The 19,898-nt window shown below is 39.2% G+C and overlaps 1 protein-coding gene across 9 annotated transcripts in view; it reads left to right on the top strand.

Moving 5' to 3' along the window:
- The window catches only part of LOC140200263 (synaptotagmin-like protein 2), a 106,948-nt gene that overhangs the window by 57,258 nt on the left and 29,792 nt on the right, over positions 1 to 19,898 (top strand). For 5 of the 9 annotated variants that reach the window (XM_072263318.1, XM_072263320.1, XM_072263321.1 and 2 more), the window contains exons 9-11: positions 3,439 to 4,284; positions 8,948 to 11,695; positions 19,673 to 19,765. In XM_072263318.1, coding sequence (XP_072119419.1) covers positions 3,439 to 4,284; positions 8,948 to 11,695; positions 19,673 to 19,765 — 3,687 coding nt within the window. The remainder of the gene's footprint in view (positions 1 to 3,438; positions 4,285 to 8,947; positions 11,696 to 19,672; positions 19,766 to 19,898) is intronic. The other 4 variants (XM_072263323.1, XM_072263324.1, XM_072263325.1 and 1 more) reach the window with 4 other exon arrangements.

Below are 19,898 nucleotides of genomic sequence, written 5' to 3'. Positions count from 1 at the left end.
TTAGAGATACAGCAGGCTAACAGGCCCTTCCGGCCAAACAAGTCTCTGCTGCCCAATTACATCCACGTAACAAATTAACCTACTAACCAGTATGTCTTTGGAACGTGGGAGAAAACTGCGGCACCCAGAGGAAACGCATGTGGTCAGGGGGAGTACATACAGCAGTTGGAATTGAACCTGGATCGCTGGCACTGTAAAGTGTTGTGCTAATTGCTATACTAGTGTATCACCCATTATTCACTTAACTAATCCACAATGCAAATTTATCAGGTGATGTTTGCTTAGCTGCATAATACCATTGCAAATCATATTGGCTTTGAGCAATACATTTTGTGTAGCATTACAAGTGTCCCCCGCTTTCCGAACATTCTCTTTACGACATTTCGCTTTTACGAAAGACCTACATTAGCACCTGTTTTTGTTAACTGAAAGAGGATTTTCTCTTTACGAGAAAAGACGCCCGTTTTAAACTTGTGTTTTCCCCGAAAAAGACTACCATGACCATGAAGCCTTACGCGGGCAGGTGTGTGCGCATGAGTGACATGTGAATGTGTGTATGTGTGCATGCGTATCGTGCGTGTACGTGCAAATGTGTGACGTGCACATGCGTGTGCGTACTCATTTTTTTTTGACAAATTGATTTTGGCTGAAACTTCCCGATTCTGTTAAGTGAAACTACACTGTACATACATTATTTCTACTTTATATAGGCTGTGTATTTATCATATCATTTCTGCTTTTACTATATGTTAGTGTTATTTTAGGTTTTATGTGCTATTTGATATGATTTGGTAGGTTATTTTTTAGGTCTCGGAAAGCTCAAAAAATTTTCCCATATAAATTAATGGTAATTGCTTCTTTGCTTTACGCCATTTCGGCTTACAAATAGTTTCATAGGAACACTCTACATTCGGATAGCGGGGGAAACCTGTATTGTTAAGCATAAATTATTTCAAGTCTTGGATGTTATTATCACACCATGCTAATAATGAGAAAATTAATTAAAAATGTCTTTATTGTTTTATGTCAACATGACTGGTTGCTGGAAATGGAAAATGTCCCTTTTGTCCAAATCAATAGATTAGTGATGTATTCAAGTTGATCTACCTGTTGGTGTGCATGCTTCTCTTTAGTGATTATTTTTCAATCAAGCAACAACAAAGATATTTTTCTAGTTTAATTTATCCACACCAGTACTATGATTGTGGATGGAGTAATTCAGCATGGAAACAACCCTTCTGGCACAACTTGTCCAACAGTGTATATTTGTAGACCTTTGTTGCTGCAAAAAATAAATTACATTTATTATTCCAGCTGTAATACCTGTGCACAGTGGACTGATAGGCTAAACTGATTGTCAGTAGTGTCTTGTCCTGGCCAAGTGCAATCCATGAAAATTGTTTGTATTCTAAATTTCTGATGCAATTAAAGCAAGATAAATCAAATACAGATCAATTGTTAACTTCTCCAGCTGGTTATTTATGAAAATTTTGCAGCAATGAAAACCAACTAGGAATTTAATTATCTTGATGCTCTGTTTGCTGAATTAAGTTAATGATGTTTAAGGAACACACTTCCTAGAAATTTATTTATGTGGTTTCAGTGTCCTGGTTTGCAGTTTTGATGAGTTATAATCCCAACATTATAGCCTTGCTTCTCATTACTTGTAACATTAATTCACAAAGGTCCATGTGAACTAATTCTGTGTTACCATTCACGCACGTGTCTTTAGGAGGAGTGGATGGCGTGTTTCAGCACTGATTTCTTGCAAAAATCTGAGCATTGCTCAAGTATGTGGTGATTGCAAGTTGTGCCCCAAAGACTCAGCCAGGAGATGCTTTCTGCACTTGGCTTCTATTGTCTTTCTCACAATGTCCTTTCCTTCTGCACAGCAGATGGAGAAAGAGGGAAGAAAAAAAGGAACTGCAGGAATCCCTCTAGATTTTCCATCAATCCATATGGTTCATATGAGGATGTCAATTTACTGAATATGGTCATAGTTTGAGTATCTCCATGCTGCAGGAGCTGAGAAACTTTCCACTTGGGGCAACATCCCATGTGAAAGTTACATTGCACCATAGCAATCTCATATCCCATTATAAGAGACTGACATTAGATGGCTCTCTCACTTATGCAATAGAGACTGAAACCACAGCTGTCATATACTGTATCATGGATGGTTAACAATAATTTTTCTGGATTTGGACACGTGCTGGGAAGGGATGGTGCCTAGGTTCTATATAAGCACTTGCATAAGATTAGAGCTGGATTTCCCTTGACATTTTACATGGACACTTAGGGCAGATATGATGATGTCCAAGTACCTGATGTATCAGCTTCAGCTTTGGGTTTCTCACCATAATCCATTGGATTAGAACTTGCTCTCCAGAGTGTTCCAGCTACTCTTGTTGTGACTGAGCTGCAAATCTGCAGTCTCAGATGACTCCTAATGTATATATCTTGCCTGAAGGTCATCCTCTACTGTGTACAGAGTGTCGGTATAGGAGGTAGTGGCAGTGGCTGTGACTGTCACTGTTCGGTTGAATAACTGGTTGTCGTATTTTTTTGCCTCAGTGCTAGAGATCAGGGTGTTTGGGGCCTTTGGATAACTGAAAAATGAAGGCAAGAGTTTTATTTTAAGGGGAAATAGGGAAATGAATCGATGAAAGTTGGGGGAATAGAATGTGCAAGGGTGGTACAGATATGAACATATTTCATTTAGTGTGACCACTGCATTGAAGCTGACAGCAGTCTCCGTCACAGATGGTCTGGTAATCACAAGCAAACTCTCCACCATGCCACCTAAAAAAAGAATAATTTTGTAATCATGGTTTTAAAAAAATGATTGAAAGTAATCTGTAATGGAAAAGAGATTTTTTTTAAAAAACATGCTAGTCCTTGCTCATTTGTGCAATCTCTTTTATATTTTCATTGATTTTGTTGATTAAGAAAAATGTCTTTAGACAAGGCTTTCTCTCTTAAGTGGTATGGTTAATTTAATTAAGGTGTCTCAATATACATAACCATTCAAGTAAATGGAATTTTAAAAGAACAAACTACTTACGTTCAATATAACTTTACCAATTTTCTAATTAACTTGATTGAAATGTGTTATATTGCTTTGCACAAACACCTAAATTTGAACATTACACGTTAGGAATTCTGATTAAAACTAATATTTGTTATCAAGTAGAAACTATAATTCTCTTTAATTGTATAATTTAGTTTCTTTACATCATTTTAAAATCTGTTTCAATTTTGGGCTGTATAAATGTTCTGCATTTTTTGTGTAAATGATTAAATTATAATCTTTATATACAATTATTATATTATAACTATTTTATAAAACAATTCTTTCCTGGTTAGTTTCTATTACTGTAGTCTCCTTATTGCAGTTACCTTTATCCTTGCCCTTGTATACCCTTGTTTTTCTTCCAGAGAGTTTATCTCACCCAAAGGATAATGTGTCCAGATTACATTTTCCCACAAATGAACATTCCCCTGCAGAGAATAATTCAGAAATGCGACCTGTGCCAAAGCCTAGAACTATTTCTTCAAAGTTGCAAGTCCCCAGTGACAACCTGAGTGATGCATCAGGATCTAAAAATTGGAATGGTTTATATAACAACTCTTCAACTCCCAAAAGCATTTTGAAACGTAGTCCAAGTTCAAGCTCCAATGATTCTGAAATCTTGCGGATTGGTGTCCAAGATTCAAGAAACAAGGTTCCTGCTTCTCAAACCATTCCGGAAGGAACTACAGTGTCAAATGAAGCTATGGCAAATGAAGAATCTCTTGCAAGCAATAATCTTGAAAAATTAAAACATGTTCGATTCTCAACAAATGTAGATGAGAAAAGAATATCTCAAACACAAGAACATTATGATGCCAATGAACTTTCCAAAATAGGTGAAGATAGTTTCCTAGACACTGATTACATGGAAGAAATGAACGAAGAGGATACAGCTGGTATGGACTTTATGGAGGAAAATGAAACTCTACCAGAAGATAGTGGGTTTTCTGATTTACGTCATCTACCACTTGAGTTACAAACAGACTTAATGCAGCTGAATCAAGAGTTTAATTCTATGTCGAACACAGACTTTCAATCCATCCAAGCAACAGATTCCAATCCAGAGAATTATTCAGATAGTTACTTACCACATTCAAGTTCTAGTAAGCTAACAAACCAAATCCATGAACTGGACACAGGTGAGATGCTAATGGAAAAGAAATCTAGTCGAAGATCGAATTCTCCATCAAATCCCTCTCATTACAGTATTGGTAAGAAACCTATTAAAGAAACTATTGCCAATCATTCCTAAATCTACCGGTATGATTAGATATTTGATTAAATCTGCTCAAACTTCAAAAACTTGTAACTTTACTGATGTCTTGTAGGAAATTATTGGAAACATTAGGAAAATGTTAATTCAAATTAAAGAAAAGGACAGTTACAATTTATTTCCAACACCATTATATTCTCCGAATCATCCTTTCTATGATGATAACCTGCATGCGTGCTTTTATCTTTTGTATCATTATTTCAGTTCTTCATTCTGCAATCAATCACATTTGTAAATTGATCACCACATTTGTTTTTGAAAATGGTGTGCCTAAAGCATGAGACAAATGAAGTAACAGTTGGGTGTATATATATTTTAAAAAATGCTGCCTTGAAAATTTATCCCGGAAAATAATATCAACATGCATTTGTTTTGGAGATTCATTGTTATCATTTTTAGCACTTGGGATAAATTTCTAGGTATGTAACTCTTATCTAGAAGCATAAGTTTGGAATTTTGGGAAGAAGTGTCTTCAAACAAAATCAAACTCTTTGTCTTGCTAAGGTCTAGACGAATCCCAGGTTTTGCATGAAGAATGCATCTTGTCCATATTTTTCTTGAAATTCAAGGGTCTTACAAGCAACAGAACTGCAGTAATTGATGAATCAAGTTACCCAACCTGGGAAAAAAATTAATTCCAGACTTAAATGAGGGTTACAGTTTTATGCATTCTTTTCATACGGTTTTCTGTGTTTGTGTGATGCTGTTCCCTCTTTCATACTTCAGTTTTAAATTCTCCCATTAGTCATGAGCAACAAGTTTTTAGTGATGACTATGATCCCTTTGCTTAGAAAGATTTTCTGGTTGGTAAATGCTGCCAGAGTATCGTTAGTACAATTATGTGCAAATGTAGCCACATGGTTATGTCAATGAATTAGTGCCTTGCAAGACAAAGAAATCTTCTTTGATTACATCTGGGGATAACTTGCTTTCCTGTTTCTTATTGAACTGAACATCTATCTATGCTGAAGTTTAAGTACAAGTCCTTTAAATCATATACTTTTTACAGATTGGGAAGTTATTATAGTTGGTAATGTTATTTGTCTTTATAAATGTATTGGTACTGCATAATAATGTTGCCAACTAATTTTTGCCTATTTTATGATCTGTTTTATCTAAAATGTTGCTTATGATGTGATAAAAGTTTACAAGGAGAATTCAAATAAGGAAATCGCTTTGCTTTTGCCAGAATCAACTTCAGGGATGTCTTTATTGATAAAATTTGAGAAGTTCCATGATATCTTTAAGTAACAATTATATAAGAAATTGCATATTAGCCATAACTAGTCAAATATCTAGCAATCTGCAGAATAAAATTGTAGAAGCTTTTAATTTAAAACAAAATTAGTAAATGCCAAAAGCATTCGAAATGTCAGGCAGCGTCTGTGGAGGGAGAAACTGGAAATGGCCCTTCCTCAGAACTAAAAGAATGAGGAAAGTTGCAAAAAGTGGGAGGAGTGAATAGAATAACGAGAATGATTGTGATAGCTGTACCGACGTTGTGCAGATAACTATCTAGTATGAGGGCTGCAATAAACCCAGAGTGAAGACAATTCACTACTCTTCAACTTTTTGTTGAAACATTCATATTGCCAAAGGTAGAGGTCAGAATAATGCAAGCTTAAGGAACAAAACTTTATCTTTTGGCTGGGCACATCACAGTCCCGGGGACCTCTATGGAATTCAATAGTATCAGGTAACCAGTTTTTTTTTAAAAAAACAACATCTCTTCACAGATGTTGCTAGATGGTGTTTTTTTTTATATTTATATAAGTTGGACTCTGACTTCCAGGAGTTCAAGTAATTGATAAATTGACAACTGGCCTGCATCCTACCAGATATTCCTTCTGTCCTCTCCACCCTTAACCTTTTATTAACACTGAGATATGCCATGAAATCTAAAGCATCATTGACCCAAAATATTGACTATTTCTCCCTCTAGGGATGCTGCCTGACCAACTGAGTGCTTCTGGCATTTTTGAGTTTTGTCTAAACCTCGGTCATGTGCTCAAGTTAGTTTTAATTGCTGTGGTCAATATTCTGCCCTGTCCCTGTTGTAGAATGGCCCTTTTGTCAGTAATAAAGAAAAGATCTTGAGGCAGGGGCGGGTAAATTGTACCCTCTCATCCTCTTCAAATAGTTTAAAAGCTTTGACATGGCTGATCTCAATAGCCCCCATCAGCTCTTCTACAATGTCTTCCAACTTAGTGGGTCCATGCTTGTTCCAGAAAACTGTGCATTTCTACTTTGCTGTAATTTTGCCTGATTTTTCTTTTAACCTTGCTTATTTTACCTTGAAAACCTAGCACAAGCACTTGTTAATTCCCAGACTTGTTGCAACACTTAGTTGACCTCTTGTTCCACTGTTGTAATTTGACATTTACCAAAATATTGGTGCCTATACCTTTTGGGCCCCTATGTCCTCTATCTACAGATCTACATTAGCTCCTTTTTGAGTAACTCCTCAACTTTTTAAAATTTTCACCCTCTTTTTAAAATGCCTCTTTATTACCTTATTTGGCCTACACCCAATACAGCTATGCTATTCTAGCTCTGGCCCTTTGATCATCTCTGAATTTAAACTCTTTTACCATTGCCATAAATAATCAGATTGCCATTTTCAATTGTTGATTGACAATGTCACTGTGAAACAACGCAATGCTTTGCTTCATTTAAGATGTATAGTTGAAATGTTTTCATGATCAATTAGCTGATATCAAAGATTCATTGCTTAGAATGTATATATAGTCTATTTTTAAAAAAGAGCATGAGCTTCTTTGTAATGCTTTAATTGTGAATTAATCTTGTATTTTGTTTAGAACCATCTAAGAAGAGGGTGTTGACAACATTAACAGATAAATATTTATTGTTTGTGCTTCTACAATACTGTCAAAAGGCTTAGGCACCCTAGATTTTTAAAATAAAAAATTTGATTTGGATGCTTATTTTCTGTCTTCAGCAATAATGTCAGTAGAAGAGAAGAAATTTTACATTTCCAAACATTAATTTTCTAAAAAAATTAAATGCTAGAGAATTTTTTGTATTTCGTTAAAGAAAGTAACATATTAAGTAATAAATCAATTTCAAACAAAAATTTGATTACTTTGTTGCCCAGTGCATGACTAAACAATGATAACAACCAGGTCCTAATGATCAATGACATAATGACCTGAATAAACTAAACAGATTGACTAAAACAGAAACAGATGTAGAAGGAATCAAATTAAAAGGTGAGGGTGTGGCAGATGTGGTAGTTTAACCTTCAAATCATCAATTCTTACACCATGGCAAGAGTGAACATAGCAATAAGACACAAGTTGGCCATTCTGGATCAGCAAGGTCTCTCCCAACCTGAAATTTTGCAACAGACAGGAGATTCAAGATGTGCTGACCAAGCTCTTCAGAAGAAGTACTAAGAAACGGGCAAGATTGCAGTTGGTGGTTGAAGCACAGTGGTTAGCCATGGAAACCGAGTGCAGTGGACAAGAGATGCACAAACTGATGTCCCTTCTAAACTGGGAGAGGTGCAGCACTGCTATCAGCTCTGAGCTCACTGAAACCCAAGCACACCCCTCTGCAGTCCGGAGAAGTCTTGTTAGAAGTGATTTTCATGGAAGAGTTGCTGACAGAAAGCAATTCCTCTAAGGTGGAAACAAAGCCAAGGGATTTACTTATGAATAAAAACACAAGGTCTGAGGTGCTGAACAATGGCAGCAAGTGCTCTGAACCAACGAGTTAAAGATTGAAGTTTTTGTCTCCAACAGAAGGCATTTTGTCCATAGAAGAGCTGGTGAGCGCTACATGGATGAGTATCTGCAGCCAACAATGAAGCACAGCAGAGGTTCCCTGTAGGTTTGGGGCTGCATTTTTACAAAAGGAATTGGTGATCTGGTCAGGATTAATGGAATCCTCAATGCTGGGAAGTACAAGCAAATTCTCATCCATCATGCAGTGCCATCAGGGAGGTGTCTGATTGGCCTCAATATCATTCTGCTGCAAGTCAATGACCCCGAACACATGGCCAAGGTCATAAAGAACTACCTTCAGTGAAAAGAACAAGGACTTCTGCAACAGATGGTTTGGCTTCCTCAGAGTCCAGATCTCAACATTATTGAGGCTTTCTGGGATTACCTGGAGACAGAAGCAAGCAAGATTGCCAATGTCTGCAGAGGAATTGTGGCAAGTTCTCCAAGATGTTCAGAGCAAACTACCAGCAGATTTTGTTATAAAGTTGCACAAATTCTACCTAAGAAAATTGATGCAGTTTTGAAAGCAAAGGGTGGTCACGCCAGATATTGATTTGATATAGTTTTTTTTTACTGTTTACTGCTCCTTATAGTCAGTTTTTTGATATTTAGAAACTTTCCATTTCATTATTTTTGAAAGCATCTTTGCTTTACATTTTTTTTACATGTGCCTAAGACTTTTGCACACTACTGTATTTGCATCTTAAAGACAGTAATTCATTTAACAGTTAAGTTGTGCATGTATTGAATGTTCATCGGGCAATAGCAACCTTTTTGCTTCTGTGACTCAGTATTCCAGCAGTTGAAATCTACACATATGAAACAGTATTTATCCTTCTATTTGTCTCATTGCAGATGAACAGATTCCTCACACTGACTTTGCGTCCTCCCGGGTGTCTGATCAGCAGCCTCCAGAAATATTCCAAGGTAAGAGGGTTAATTTTGCAGTGCCTCCCACCAAGACTGCATCAACAGAACAACGACTTAAAGCTCATTATTCAAAGTCTCATATGCCTGAAAAATATACCAGTGAACATACAAAGGCAACTGATGAATCTATATCAAAGGTGTTGGATTGGTTTAACAGGAGTGAAGTAACACCATCTGTAACATTAGAAGAAGAGAAAAGTCCATCTGAAACAATGGTAGTAGACAACCTTAAACCTTTAAAAACTGTACTTCCAGAGCCAGATGCAGAGTTTACACATAATGAATCAACTTTGTTTACAGAAGAACCCCAATTGTTGCCAAATGTAAATCTTGAAACTGAGAAAGAAGAAAATGATATCCAGTTACAAAAAGTTCAGACTCCCATAAAAAAGAACATTTTTGATAAATCTGCAATCCAGGAATCAATGCTTTTGGAGGAGAAAAGTCAAACTGGAACAAAAGTTGTTCCTGACATTACTTATCCAGTATCTCCAATTTTGAACTACCATTCCAATGATAAGCAGCAGTTCTTGAACCACAGGCAAAATAAAGAATCAGAACAAGAACCATTGACTTTAAAACCTTTCACAGAGGAAAGAGGATTCGTCACAAAAGAAATTACAGGTGAAGAATCTGAAAACACTGAATCAACTTCAGAGGATATTGACATTTTACCTGTTGCAACTATTGAAAATACTCCACAACAGTCCAAATCAAGTTTGGAGAAAACAAAGTTTGCCACTGAAGAAAGTAAAACGCTGGCAACTATTGGAAACAAAGATGAAAAGGATATACCTTCCACTGTTGAAGTATCTTCACCAAAAGACAAGACTTCTTACCAGAAAAATGCTTTTGCAAGTGCAGTGTTTGGAAGGTCATCCAAGAAAGAGGATGTGATTGATACTTGTTCAATTGATTACAGATTGGCAGCATTAGAAAATGAAGGAAATAATCCCATTGAAACTAAGCCCTCTACATTTCTCAGCAATGAAGTAGTTCATGAGTTGGATCAGAACAAAACAAAGGAAGAACGAACTAATGTTGAATTGGACCAACAAAATTTAAGTGGAAATAAAAAAGAACAAATAGCTGCCATAGGTGAGGAAAAAGAAATACAAAGACAAAAGCAAGTTGAAAATAAACCTGTGATTGGGGAAGTTTCAGCAGAGGACATGGCTTTTAGCAAAATTGAAACGATGAAGCCATCCAGCAAACAGGACAAGCAATACAGCAATACTTCACAGTGGAATAGAAATGTTGATGTACCAGACGTGGAGCAAGCGTCAAGCAAAGAAGAAAATAAAACTGAGATGAACCTCCATTTGGAGGCAAATGATACAAATACAACTCCTGAAGGAGGTAAACCTTTCACTATAATTTCAATCAAGAAAAGAATATATGACACATCAGATGGTTCTTTTAATAAAACACATTTCACAGACTTAAAAAAATTTTGGGATAAAGGAGCTAATAGTTATAATAGTGATGATGTTCAGTCAACATTGACTAAAACACCGAGTCACAAATATCAGAGTGCACAAATGGTAAGGAGAACTGAGGCAGGTTTTCCAGTAGATCCACAGCCTCTGACAACACAGAATTCCAAACATAATCAGAAAATTACTCAACCTTCTAACTATGAATTTCCTCATGAACTGACAGAAAATGAATATACAAATCCTCAGAGCAATAATGGGCCAACTATTAAAGAAATAATGCTAAAACTTAAACAAAATCAAACTGAAGGAGTAAAGAAACAACTAAACACCAAATATCTCCCCAAGGTTCTTCCCACAGTACCCAAACAAGTTCAAGACAAACTTAAAGAAACATCCAATTCACCAATTGAAGATGGGCTTTCCCCTACTTCTAGTATATCTCAGGATCATTCCTCTGAGGTAGGGGAAGAAATTGAAGAAAGTAACGTTTATCAACCAAAATCAAATATTGGATTGCAAAAACCACTTCTGAAAAAGGATGAAAGTGAAGTATTAACTGACAAAGAACTGAATGAAGTTGAAGGAGTTATCCCAACAAAGGATCACTCCTTCATGCTCACGGATGACAAATTAGTTGATGGACAAGACATTTCTAATCTAATCAAGAATAATGATGAGGAAACTATTCCAGGAAAAAGAGGGGACAACAGAATCCAGAACACTCAAAAATCATTTGGTCTATCTTACCAGGATGAAAAATTACCAATGAGACAAACTTCTGATGCTGTGAGCGATAATGAAGAAAATCTTACTTTGTTTGCAGGAGGTTCCAGGGCCATAGAGGAAAATGACATCTCTCAGGAGAAACTTAATAATTTTGACTTGCCATCTAGCGCAATCCAATCAAATCTGAACACTGATGTATCTTTCAAAGAGGAAATATCGCCTATTAAGTGTGATGAAGGCCCTATGTATAATGAAGACTCAGAAATAAATTTGGATAAAAATAAGGAAGATTTTGAATCACAAGATGAATTTGGACCTAGGTTGAATCTTCCATCTGGAATAACTAGATCAAGCACCTTCAAGGAAAGTGATAATGATTCAGACGAAATACCCACCAAGATCCTCAGAACCAAAAATCCTCATGATGTTGAGCAGGAAGCTAACAATATGTTTTCAAGTCATTCAGTGGAAAATAACCAGTTGAATGTGCAAACCAGAGGTTCACTCAGTGAGCAACAGCATTTATTTTTATTGGCATGATGGGTTGTTCTCTCTCTTTCTTAATTGATCTGTTAACATTTTCTATTTGCTTATCTTGGATGTAGCTGATCTTAAATTTCCACCAATCATCTTTGAATTTTGTAGATTTTGGATTTGCTAAGGGTGCTCTCTATGTTTAAGTGACTCGGAAAAGAAATACTTCAGTTCCATCTTGGGTTAATTTCAGAATGGGATAAATGTTTCTTGTTTAATTGCCTATTAATTTACCAAAATAAAATCACCTATTTTTCTTCATGGTAGCATGATGGGAGAATAAAGAATTGCCGTGATTCTTAAGAATGAACTTTCCACAATTGTTGCAAGTTGGATGATATCATGGGTGATTTAGTTATAGTATAATTCCTTCTTGGTCAAAAAATTATATTTTCAAGCCCTTGTGAAAGTAGAATGACACTTTACTACTGATGGGAGATCTTGAGTGAGGTTATAAAGATGAGTTCAATTTATCTGCTTTCTCAATGCTATAAATTTAAAACATTCACAAGCCTTTACCATGGGACCATTAAATAATGCAAGTACCATGTTCATACAGTGCCTTGAAAGTGCAATTCTTTTCTGTTGATTAAGTTTAACTCTGCCTTACCTAAGCAGCGTGACTGTGGCTTCATATTTTTTTCCACTTTTTCATGATGGACTGTGTTGTAGCATGGATGAAATCACTGGAGAGACAGAGTCACTGGTGGATACAAAGCAGCTTCTTTATTCCACACAACAAGCAGGCATCATACGGACAGAGATGCTTTCAGTAGAAAGGTCTGCTAGCCCAATGTGGGCTCTATTTATATGCTAAACACAAAAGGCAATCGCTACTTACGATATCATAGACAATGCTTCCTTTTGAAGCTACATACAAAACAATCACACCTTCTGACTTCATCCTTTCCCCCCGACGCCAACATGTCTGGGTTGGTACTCACAGCCTTTAGGAGTTCAAGTCAAATCCACAATACATTTCTTTGGTATTTTACGTGTTAACATAGAGGACAATTAATATTTATAAAATATAGATAATACTGTCTTTGAAACTACCTGTAAACTTCACACTTCCATTCGCAGCCTCTGGGTAGTATCCCAATATTCACAGCTTTTAGGAAATGCATTGTTTTGAACTCAATCCACAGTACTTTGTCAAACAGAAGACTGGTGGCCAGAGTCACTTAAGTGTAAATGAATCATCTACCCAAAAACTCACTCTAACAGTCCCTCCTCTTGGACCTCCTGGACAAAAAATTAAATTTGTACCAGGAAAGGCCAACCTAGGAGGATCTGCTCAAATAGGGCAGCAAAAATGCCCTGTCTCAAAACTCCCCCCCCCCCCCCCCGATTTTATGTACCTTGATATCTATCCCAGCATTCCCTAATCGCTACCTACCAAATGTTAAGCAGAGAGGCTGTTGCAAGTCTTCAGGAATGCGGCTCCTTTCGTGTGCCTGTCGGCTGTTTCCCTGCAGGCTGACTGCAGCTTAATCACATTCCTTTGTCTTCAGCCCTTTATCCTCTGGTCACTGAAACTCTCCTTCTAGGAGCACCCACAGGCTTTCTCATCGATGTACAGGAAGGGGTTGGGGTGGCCTCTATGTAAACATCTGCAAGGACCTCTCCCCAGTGGCACCCTCTTCCGAACTGTCCGGTTGATCACTGGCCCAACTGCTGAAAAGGGTCCAGCTCCTCAGACTCGGGGTGACTGCTTCCAGATGCTGTGTGCAGTCTGAAATGGAACTTGCCGTCTCTGCTTTAACTCAAAAATCCCTCCCTGTCTATTTCCCAATAAATTTCTATACTATGCTATAAAATTAATCATCTACCATCAGCAACCAGCCTTCTTTACAGAGTACCATCATCATCATCATCACACTTTAGCAGGCTATTCGTGGTTTTCCAACACGTTCTCATTGTCTACTGCCACGCTGTCAGCGTTTTCTGCCTTTGTGTTCCCTCCGGGTATGTTTTTATCAGCTGTGGCCAGGACTGCCATGGCCAGCTGGTGTTCCTCTCTTAGGTTTTCTGTAATTACATGGTTACTGGGTACATTTGGTTCCCTGCTCTGTCTGTGGGAGCAACAAGAGGGTGAGTCGTATGCTTTAATCTGGGTTCAGTGTTTCCACCGGCAGCCTCGCCGAATCTGTACACAGACACACGTATCATTGGTTAAGAGTACCGTCTATGGTCCTATCCACCTGGGGGCAAACCCCGGCCTTTCCGGCAGCACCTCCACTATAACTTGGTTGCCGGGCTGTGAAAGGACTAGCCTCTTTCCCCCTGGCTCTCTCTGATCGTGATTCGCTGTTGTTGTTTCACTTGGTCCTTCAATACTTTAAGTTGGTTACAAAGTCTTTCACATATTGGGTCATTCTATCCCTGTAAGCCCCAGGCTCCCTGCAATCCATAATTACCCCATAAGGGAGTCACATAGCTTGCCCCGTCAATAATTCGTAGGGGCTGAGACCCAGTTCGGGGCTGTGCGCAATTTCATCAGGATTCTTAGTAATACATCAACCCATGTCTTTCCTGTCTCAGCTATAGTTTTGGCTAACGCATTTTTGATTGTTCAATTCATCCTTTCTACCATCCCTGAACTCTGGGGGTGGTAGGGTACGTGGAACCATTGTCGAATCCCTAGCAGTCGGCACATTTCCTTCATCACTTTCCCTGTGAAATGTGCTCCCTGATCCGAATCCACCTGAACTGGGGTTCCCCACCTTGGGACGATTTCCTGAACTAGGATCCATGCAGCGGTGCGGGTGGTGCAGTCCCTTGTTGGGAAAGCCTCTACCCACCGGGTGAAGTGATCGATAATTACTATTCAGTAGCTTTTCCCCCTGCTTTTTGGCAGGGGCCCTGTGAAGTCTTTCTGGATGTCTTCCCAGGGTCCCCTCGGCCGAGGCTGGTTTGCCAGTTGTAGCTTACCAGGTTATGCTGGGCACAAATGATACAACGGTGGCAGAATTTCTCAACCTCCCCGCCCATCCCTGGCCTCCACCAGTCCTGCCGGAGGGTTGTGATCATGCTCTGCCTTCCCTGATGCATCACCCCATGATATAACTTTAGTAGTATCTGTCTAATACAGGGTGGGGCTGCCGCGACTCTTTTCTCCCCGTGTGTTCAGCACCCATCTTGTCTCTTGTCCCTCCTTTGCTCCTTTTCTCCTCCATTTTTCCTTCTCTTCTGCCTCTACCTCTTCATATAATTTTACTAAGCTGGCTTCTGTCGTTTCCTCCTGCACACTTTGAATTTCAATTGCCTCTTGTTCCTCTGCTGCCTTATTCGTCATAATTTCTGCTCTCAGAGGAACTAGGAAAAATTGATGTTCTGGAGTGGCTGCAGTCTCTCTGAGTATCCCCTGGTGTTTTTGTTCCTTCACTATACCCTGAACAGCAGTCAATGTGTCAGTTTGTATAGGGTCCTGCTTAGGGGGTTCATACAGACCCTCCTCTATTTTAACTAGGTTTATCTTTACTCGACCACAATCTTGCTTGTGTGTAGCCCACACTGCTGGGAACTGCTGACAAGGTAACCCATAGACCCCATCCAGGCTGCAGTCTCTGATGATTGGGGCAGCTGCGACTATGCTAGGCAGATTGTGTATACTGTTGGTTGTATGCGTTCGCTGCCCTTGACTCGTCCATATTATTTCTCCCTTTCCAGAATCTATAACAGCTCCTGCTTCCCTTATGATACTAAGATAGGTGGAGTTGTGGATAATGAAGTAGGGTTTCAAAGCTTGCAGAGAGATTTAGGCCAGTTAGAAGAGTGGGCTGAAAGATGGCAGATGGAGTTTAATGCTGATAAATGTGAGGTGCTACATTTTGGTAGGACCAATAAAATAGGACATACATGGTAAATGGTAGGGCATTGAAGAATGCAGTAGAACAGAGGGATCTAGGAATAATGGTGCATAGTTCCCTGAAGGTAGAATCTCATGTAGATAGGGTGGTGAAGAAAGATTTTGGTATGCTGGCCTAAATCAGAGCACTGAGTATAGGAGTTGGGATGTTATGTTGAAATTATACAAGGCATTGGTAAGGCCAAATTTGGAGTATTGTGTACAGTTCTGGTCACCGAATTATAGGAAAGATATCAATAAAATTGAGAAGGTACAGAGAAGATTTCCTAGAATGTTACCTGGCTTTCATCTCCTAAGTTACAGAGAAAGGTTGAACAAGTTGGGTCTTTATTCTTTGGATCATAGAACGTTGAGGGGGGACTTGATCGAGGTATTTAAAATTATGAGGGGGATAGATAGAGTTGACGTGGATAGGCTTTTTCCATTGAGAGTGGGGGAGATTCAAACAAGAGGACATGAGTTCAGAGTTAAAGGGCAAAAGTTTAGGGGTAACATGAAGGGGAACTTCTTTACTCAGCGTGGTGGCTGTGTGGAACGAGCTTCCAGCAGAAGTGGTTGAGGCAGGTTCGATGTTGTCATTTAAAGTTAAATTGGATAGCTATATGGACAGGAAAAATGGCGGTTATGTGCTGAGTGCAAGTTGGTGGGACTAGGTGAGAGTACGAGTTCGGCACAGACTAGAAGGGCCAAGATGGGCTGTTTCCGTGCTGTAATTGTTATATTGTTATATGGCTGTCTATTCCAAGGATCATGCCTCATTATTTGGACATACCCAGAAATGCACTGGAAGCTGCACGCTAGTATTTGCGACTTGCTTCTTTCTGCTTTTACTGTTTTCCCTCCTACACCCCTGATATAACTGGCCTGTCTGGTTGTTGGTAAGGGTAAGTCTGTTATCGATACCGATGCCCCTGTGTCCTTCACCAGCGCTGGCAGTGAAGCCCGCTGCCACATCTTTTTCTTCCTTAAGAGGCGCTGTTACTAACTCTTTTATCTGATCAACAGTCAGACTGGTTGCTGATGGGGTAAGTGACTGGGTGTCTGCCGTGACCTTCAACTGGGTTTTCCCCCTCCCTTTTGTACACTGTCTCCAGCCATGTCCCGATAGGCCACAGCTGTAGCATATCAACTCCGTCACTGGTCCGGCAGTCCTTTGCTAGGTGCCCTGGCTGCCCGCAAGCAAAACAAACCCTCTGGCACATTACAGCAGCTGCATCCACTATACCCACTTTACGATTTCTCTTGCCTTTTCTTTGGTGTATCTCACTGGCCCACAAAACTATCGCAGAGTAGTTGGACCCCACCGTTATGCCTAAATCTAAAACTTCCTGGTGGGCTGAGCTCAGGCCTTCCTTCAGCATTTTTAGGAAGACTGGGTCGTCCCTCCCTGGATTATCTAACCCTGAATACTTCTCATATGCTCGATATTTACGTTCTGCATAATCCATGGCTGTCTCGTCAGCCCTCTGAGTCACTGCCATTATCGTTCACCAGCTACTCTCGCCTCCCCCCAGCCACTGCCTCACTTCCCCTTCAAAAGAGCGATATCTTTCTTCATTACTGGCGCACCTGGTAGTTGCCCGTGTACCATCCCGCATCCCCTGGGCCATTCTGTCCCACATATTCCTCGGGCACTTCGCTTTCACTAACGTGTGTATATCTTTAGGGTGCATCTGGTGAATTTCAACCATTTCCTCGAGCTTGCGCTAGAATTCTGAATTCCCACAGGCGACTTCAAGTGAGGGCAACTCAGACAAGATGCTTTGTTTCTCTCTGGGGGGTGAAGGGCTTATGAATAGTCGTAATCAAGGTCAAGGGCAGGCTCGGGTCATCAGGGTTCTCAACCTGACCTTGCCTGACCTCAATAGGTGCAATTCCAGTAGATCTATCTGGTAAACCCTCTCCCTGAAATATCTCCATACTAATTCCCACACTACGCAAAATATTAAAGACGGGTAGCAGTTAAACAGTACATACTTAAAACCCCGGAGTATGTATTCCACAATCTGCCAATTTTGAGTACCTGAATTCGTGATGCCTGCTGTATTCCTCTGCATCACACTTGCAAACGCATACACTAAACTGCAGCTCCCCGAACGAGTAAACACGCCTCCACTCTGGTGTCTCGAATCGTACTGTCGACTACCACCTTTCACAGCTCGTGGTCCAAGTTAACACGTAAAGATTCCTCACTTACATAAACACACATGCACACGCACACACTACTTTTATATCTACCAGTTCAGCTTTCCGTGTTCGTGATACCTCGTGTTCCCGTGCACCACCGACCGAACAGATCCAACTGTGAATGTTATTTTAGAAAAATACTTCCCAGCTTAGACTGCTAGGAACACTGGCCACACGACGGGTCACGAAGTATCCCACTCCTGACACCAAATGTTGTGGCGTGGATGAAATCACCGGAGAGACAGAGTCACTGGTAGATACAAAGCAGCTTCTTTATTTGACACAAGGTACAGCAGGCATCTTACAGACGGAGACGCTTTCCGCAAGAAAGGTCTGCTAGCCCAATGTGGGCTCGATATTCATATGCTAAACACAAAAGGCAATCGCTATAGACAATGCTTCCTTTTGAAGCTACATACAAAACATCACACCTTCTGACTTCATCCTTTCCTCCTGATGCCAACATGTCTGGGTTGGTACTCACAGCCTTTAGGAGAGCAAGTCAAATCCACAATACATTTCTTTGGTATTTTACGAGTTAACATAGAGGACAATCAGCGTTTGGGTAGTATCCTGATATTCACAGTTTTTAGGAAATGCATTGTTGTGAACTCAATCCACAGTACTTTGTCAAACAGAAGACTGGTGGCCAGAGTCATTTAAGTGTAAATGAATCATCTACCCAAAAACTCACTCTAACAGACTGTCTGGAGCTCCGAAGTATGTTCAGTGACTTTGAGATGGCTTTGTACCCTTCCCCAGATTAATGCTTCTCTATTGTCATTTTCCTGACTTGTCTTGAATGTTCTTGTGACTTCATTTTGGTTTGGTTTGTTAAAAATCTGCCATACTGTTGGGGCTTAGAAAGGGAGAGGGGTTATTTATTCTTACGAATTCATTAAAAACAGGTGATTCTCTAATTTTCTACATCAACAAATTGTGTGAGTTGGTAAGATAATATACAGTAATTTACTTAAGGAAAATTAGCATAATATGGAAAAGCTTCCACTAATTAGGTCTAGAAGTTAAATTGCACTGTGCTGGTTTTATCCAGCATTATGCAATTAACAATTATTTCCTCCACTCTCCATACCCTCCACACCCCCCCCCCCCACATGACACACAATAACCAGTTTAGATTATTTATGTAACTTGGAAAATTTGGCTAAATGCTTCCTGTCACAAGTCACACTCTTATCCATCTACCCCCTGTTTATATTGTACTTGCACAAGGGATGTACAGATTCTAGCTTTGCTATACTTGCAGCCGTGGCTCTAGGTGTCAGATTCAAGATCTCTTGCATTTTGGTCCATGTGGAGAAGTATCAGCATCTTTTCTCCCAAGCTGATACTTACTCACCTTCCAAATTTACTTGCAAAGCAAATATGGAAAGTTACAATATGTGCATGTAGAAACAGAATTAATTCTGACCTGATCTGTATTCTGTTCTCTTAAGAGAATATAATGAGGTCTCATGGGGATCTTTCACTAAGCATTTCATTTATTCAAAAGAAATCTAAGAATGCTATCTGGATCCCAGAGCCATGTCTATACTTGCTAAAGCACAAAACTACCAAAGATCATAGATTCCAATTGTAAACTGGATTGGCTTCAGTATGATTTGGATCTCTTTAGGTATCAGGCATATAGGTCTTAATAGTTTTTGAGAATAGTGTTCTAGGAGCCATTCAGTTGCCAAAGCAGTTGCTTCAGAGTCAATAGCATTTTAATTGATCTACCAGGGCCCTGGGTTCCAGATTGATGACATGTTTTATTACAAATTCCTCCATGGATGCAAAAATAAATTGATACTTAAACAATAACCATAAAGTAAATTTTTAAACACGGTACTTTCAACCTGTCAATATTTTAAACATTTTCCTTTGTAACAGGTGACGATGAAATAACTCATGTGGCTAGGAGAAGAAATTCACAAACAAAGGACACTTACAAAAGTCTGGAGGATCTCAATGCCATTGACTCAAGTAAGAACTTTGTATATGAATTATTTACATCTGGTAATCACATTTTCAACACTTCATCGTTAAACAAAGCTTTCTTTTAACATTAGTTGCAAAAAAAGTTTCTCTAATAAACTAATTTATGTTGTCACATAAA

This window comes from Mobula birostris, chromosome 7, assembly GCF_030028105.1.
Source record: "Mobula birostris isolate sMobBir1 chromosome 7, sMobBir1.hap1, whole genome shotgun sequence".
Taxonomy (NCBI): domain Eukaryota; kingdom Metazoa; phylum Chordata; class Chondrichthyes; order Myliobatiformes; family Myliobatidae; genus Mobula; species Mobula birostris.
Note: the sequence above shows the minus strand (reverse complement) of the source record. Positions and strands in the feature narration are given on the sequence as shown.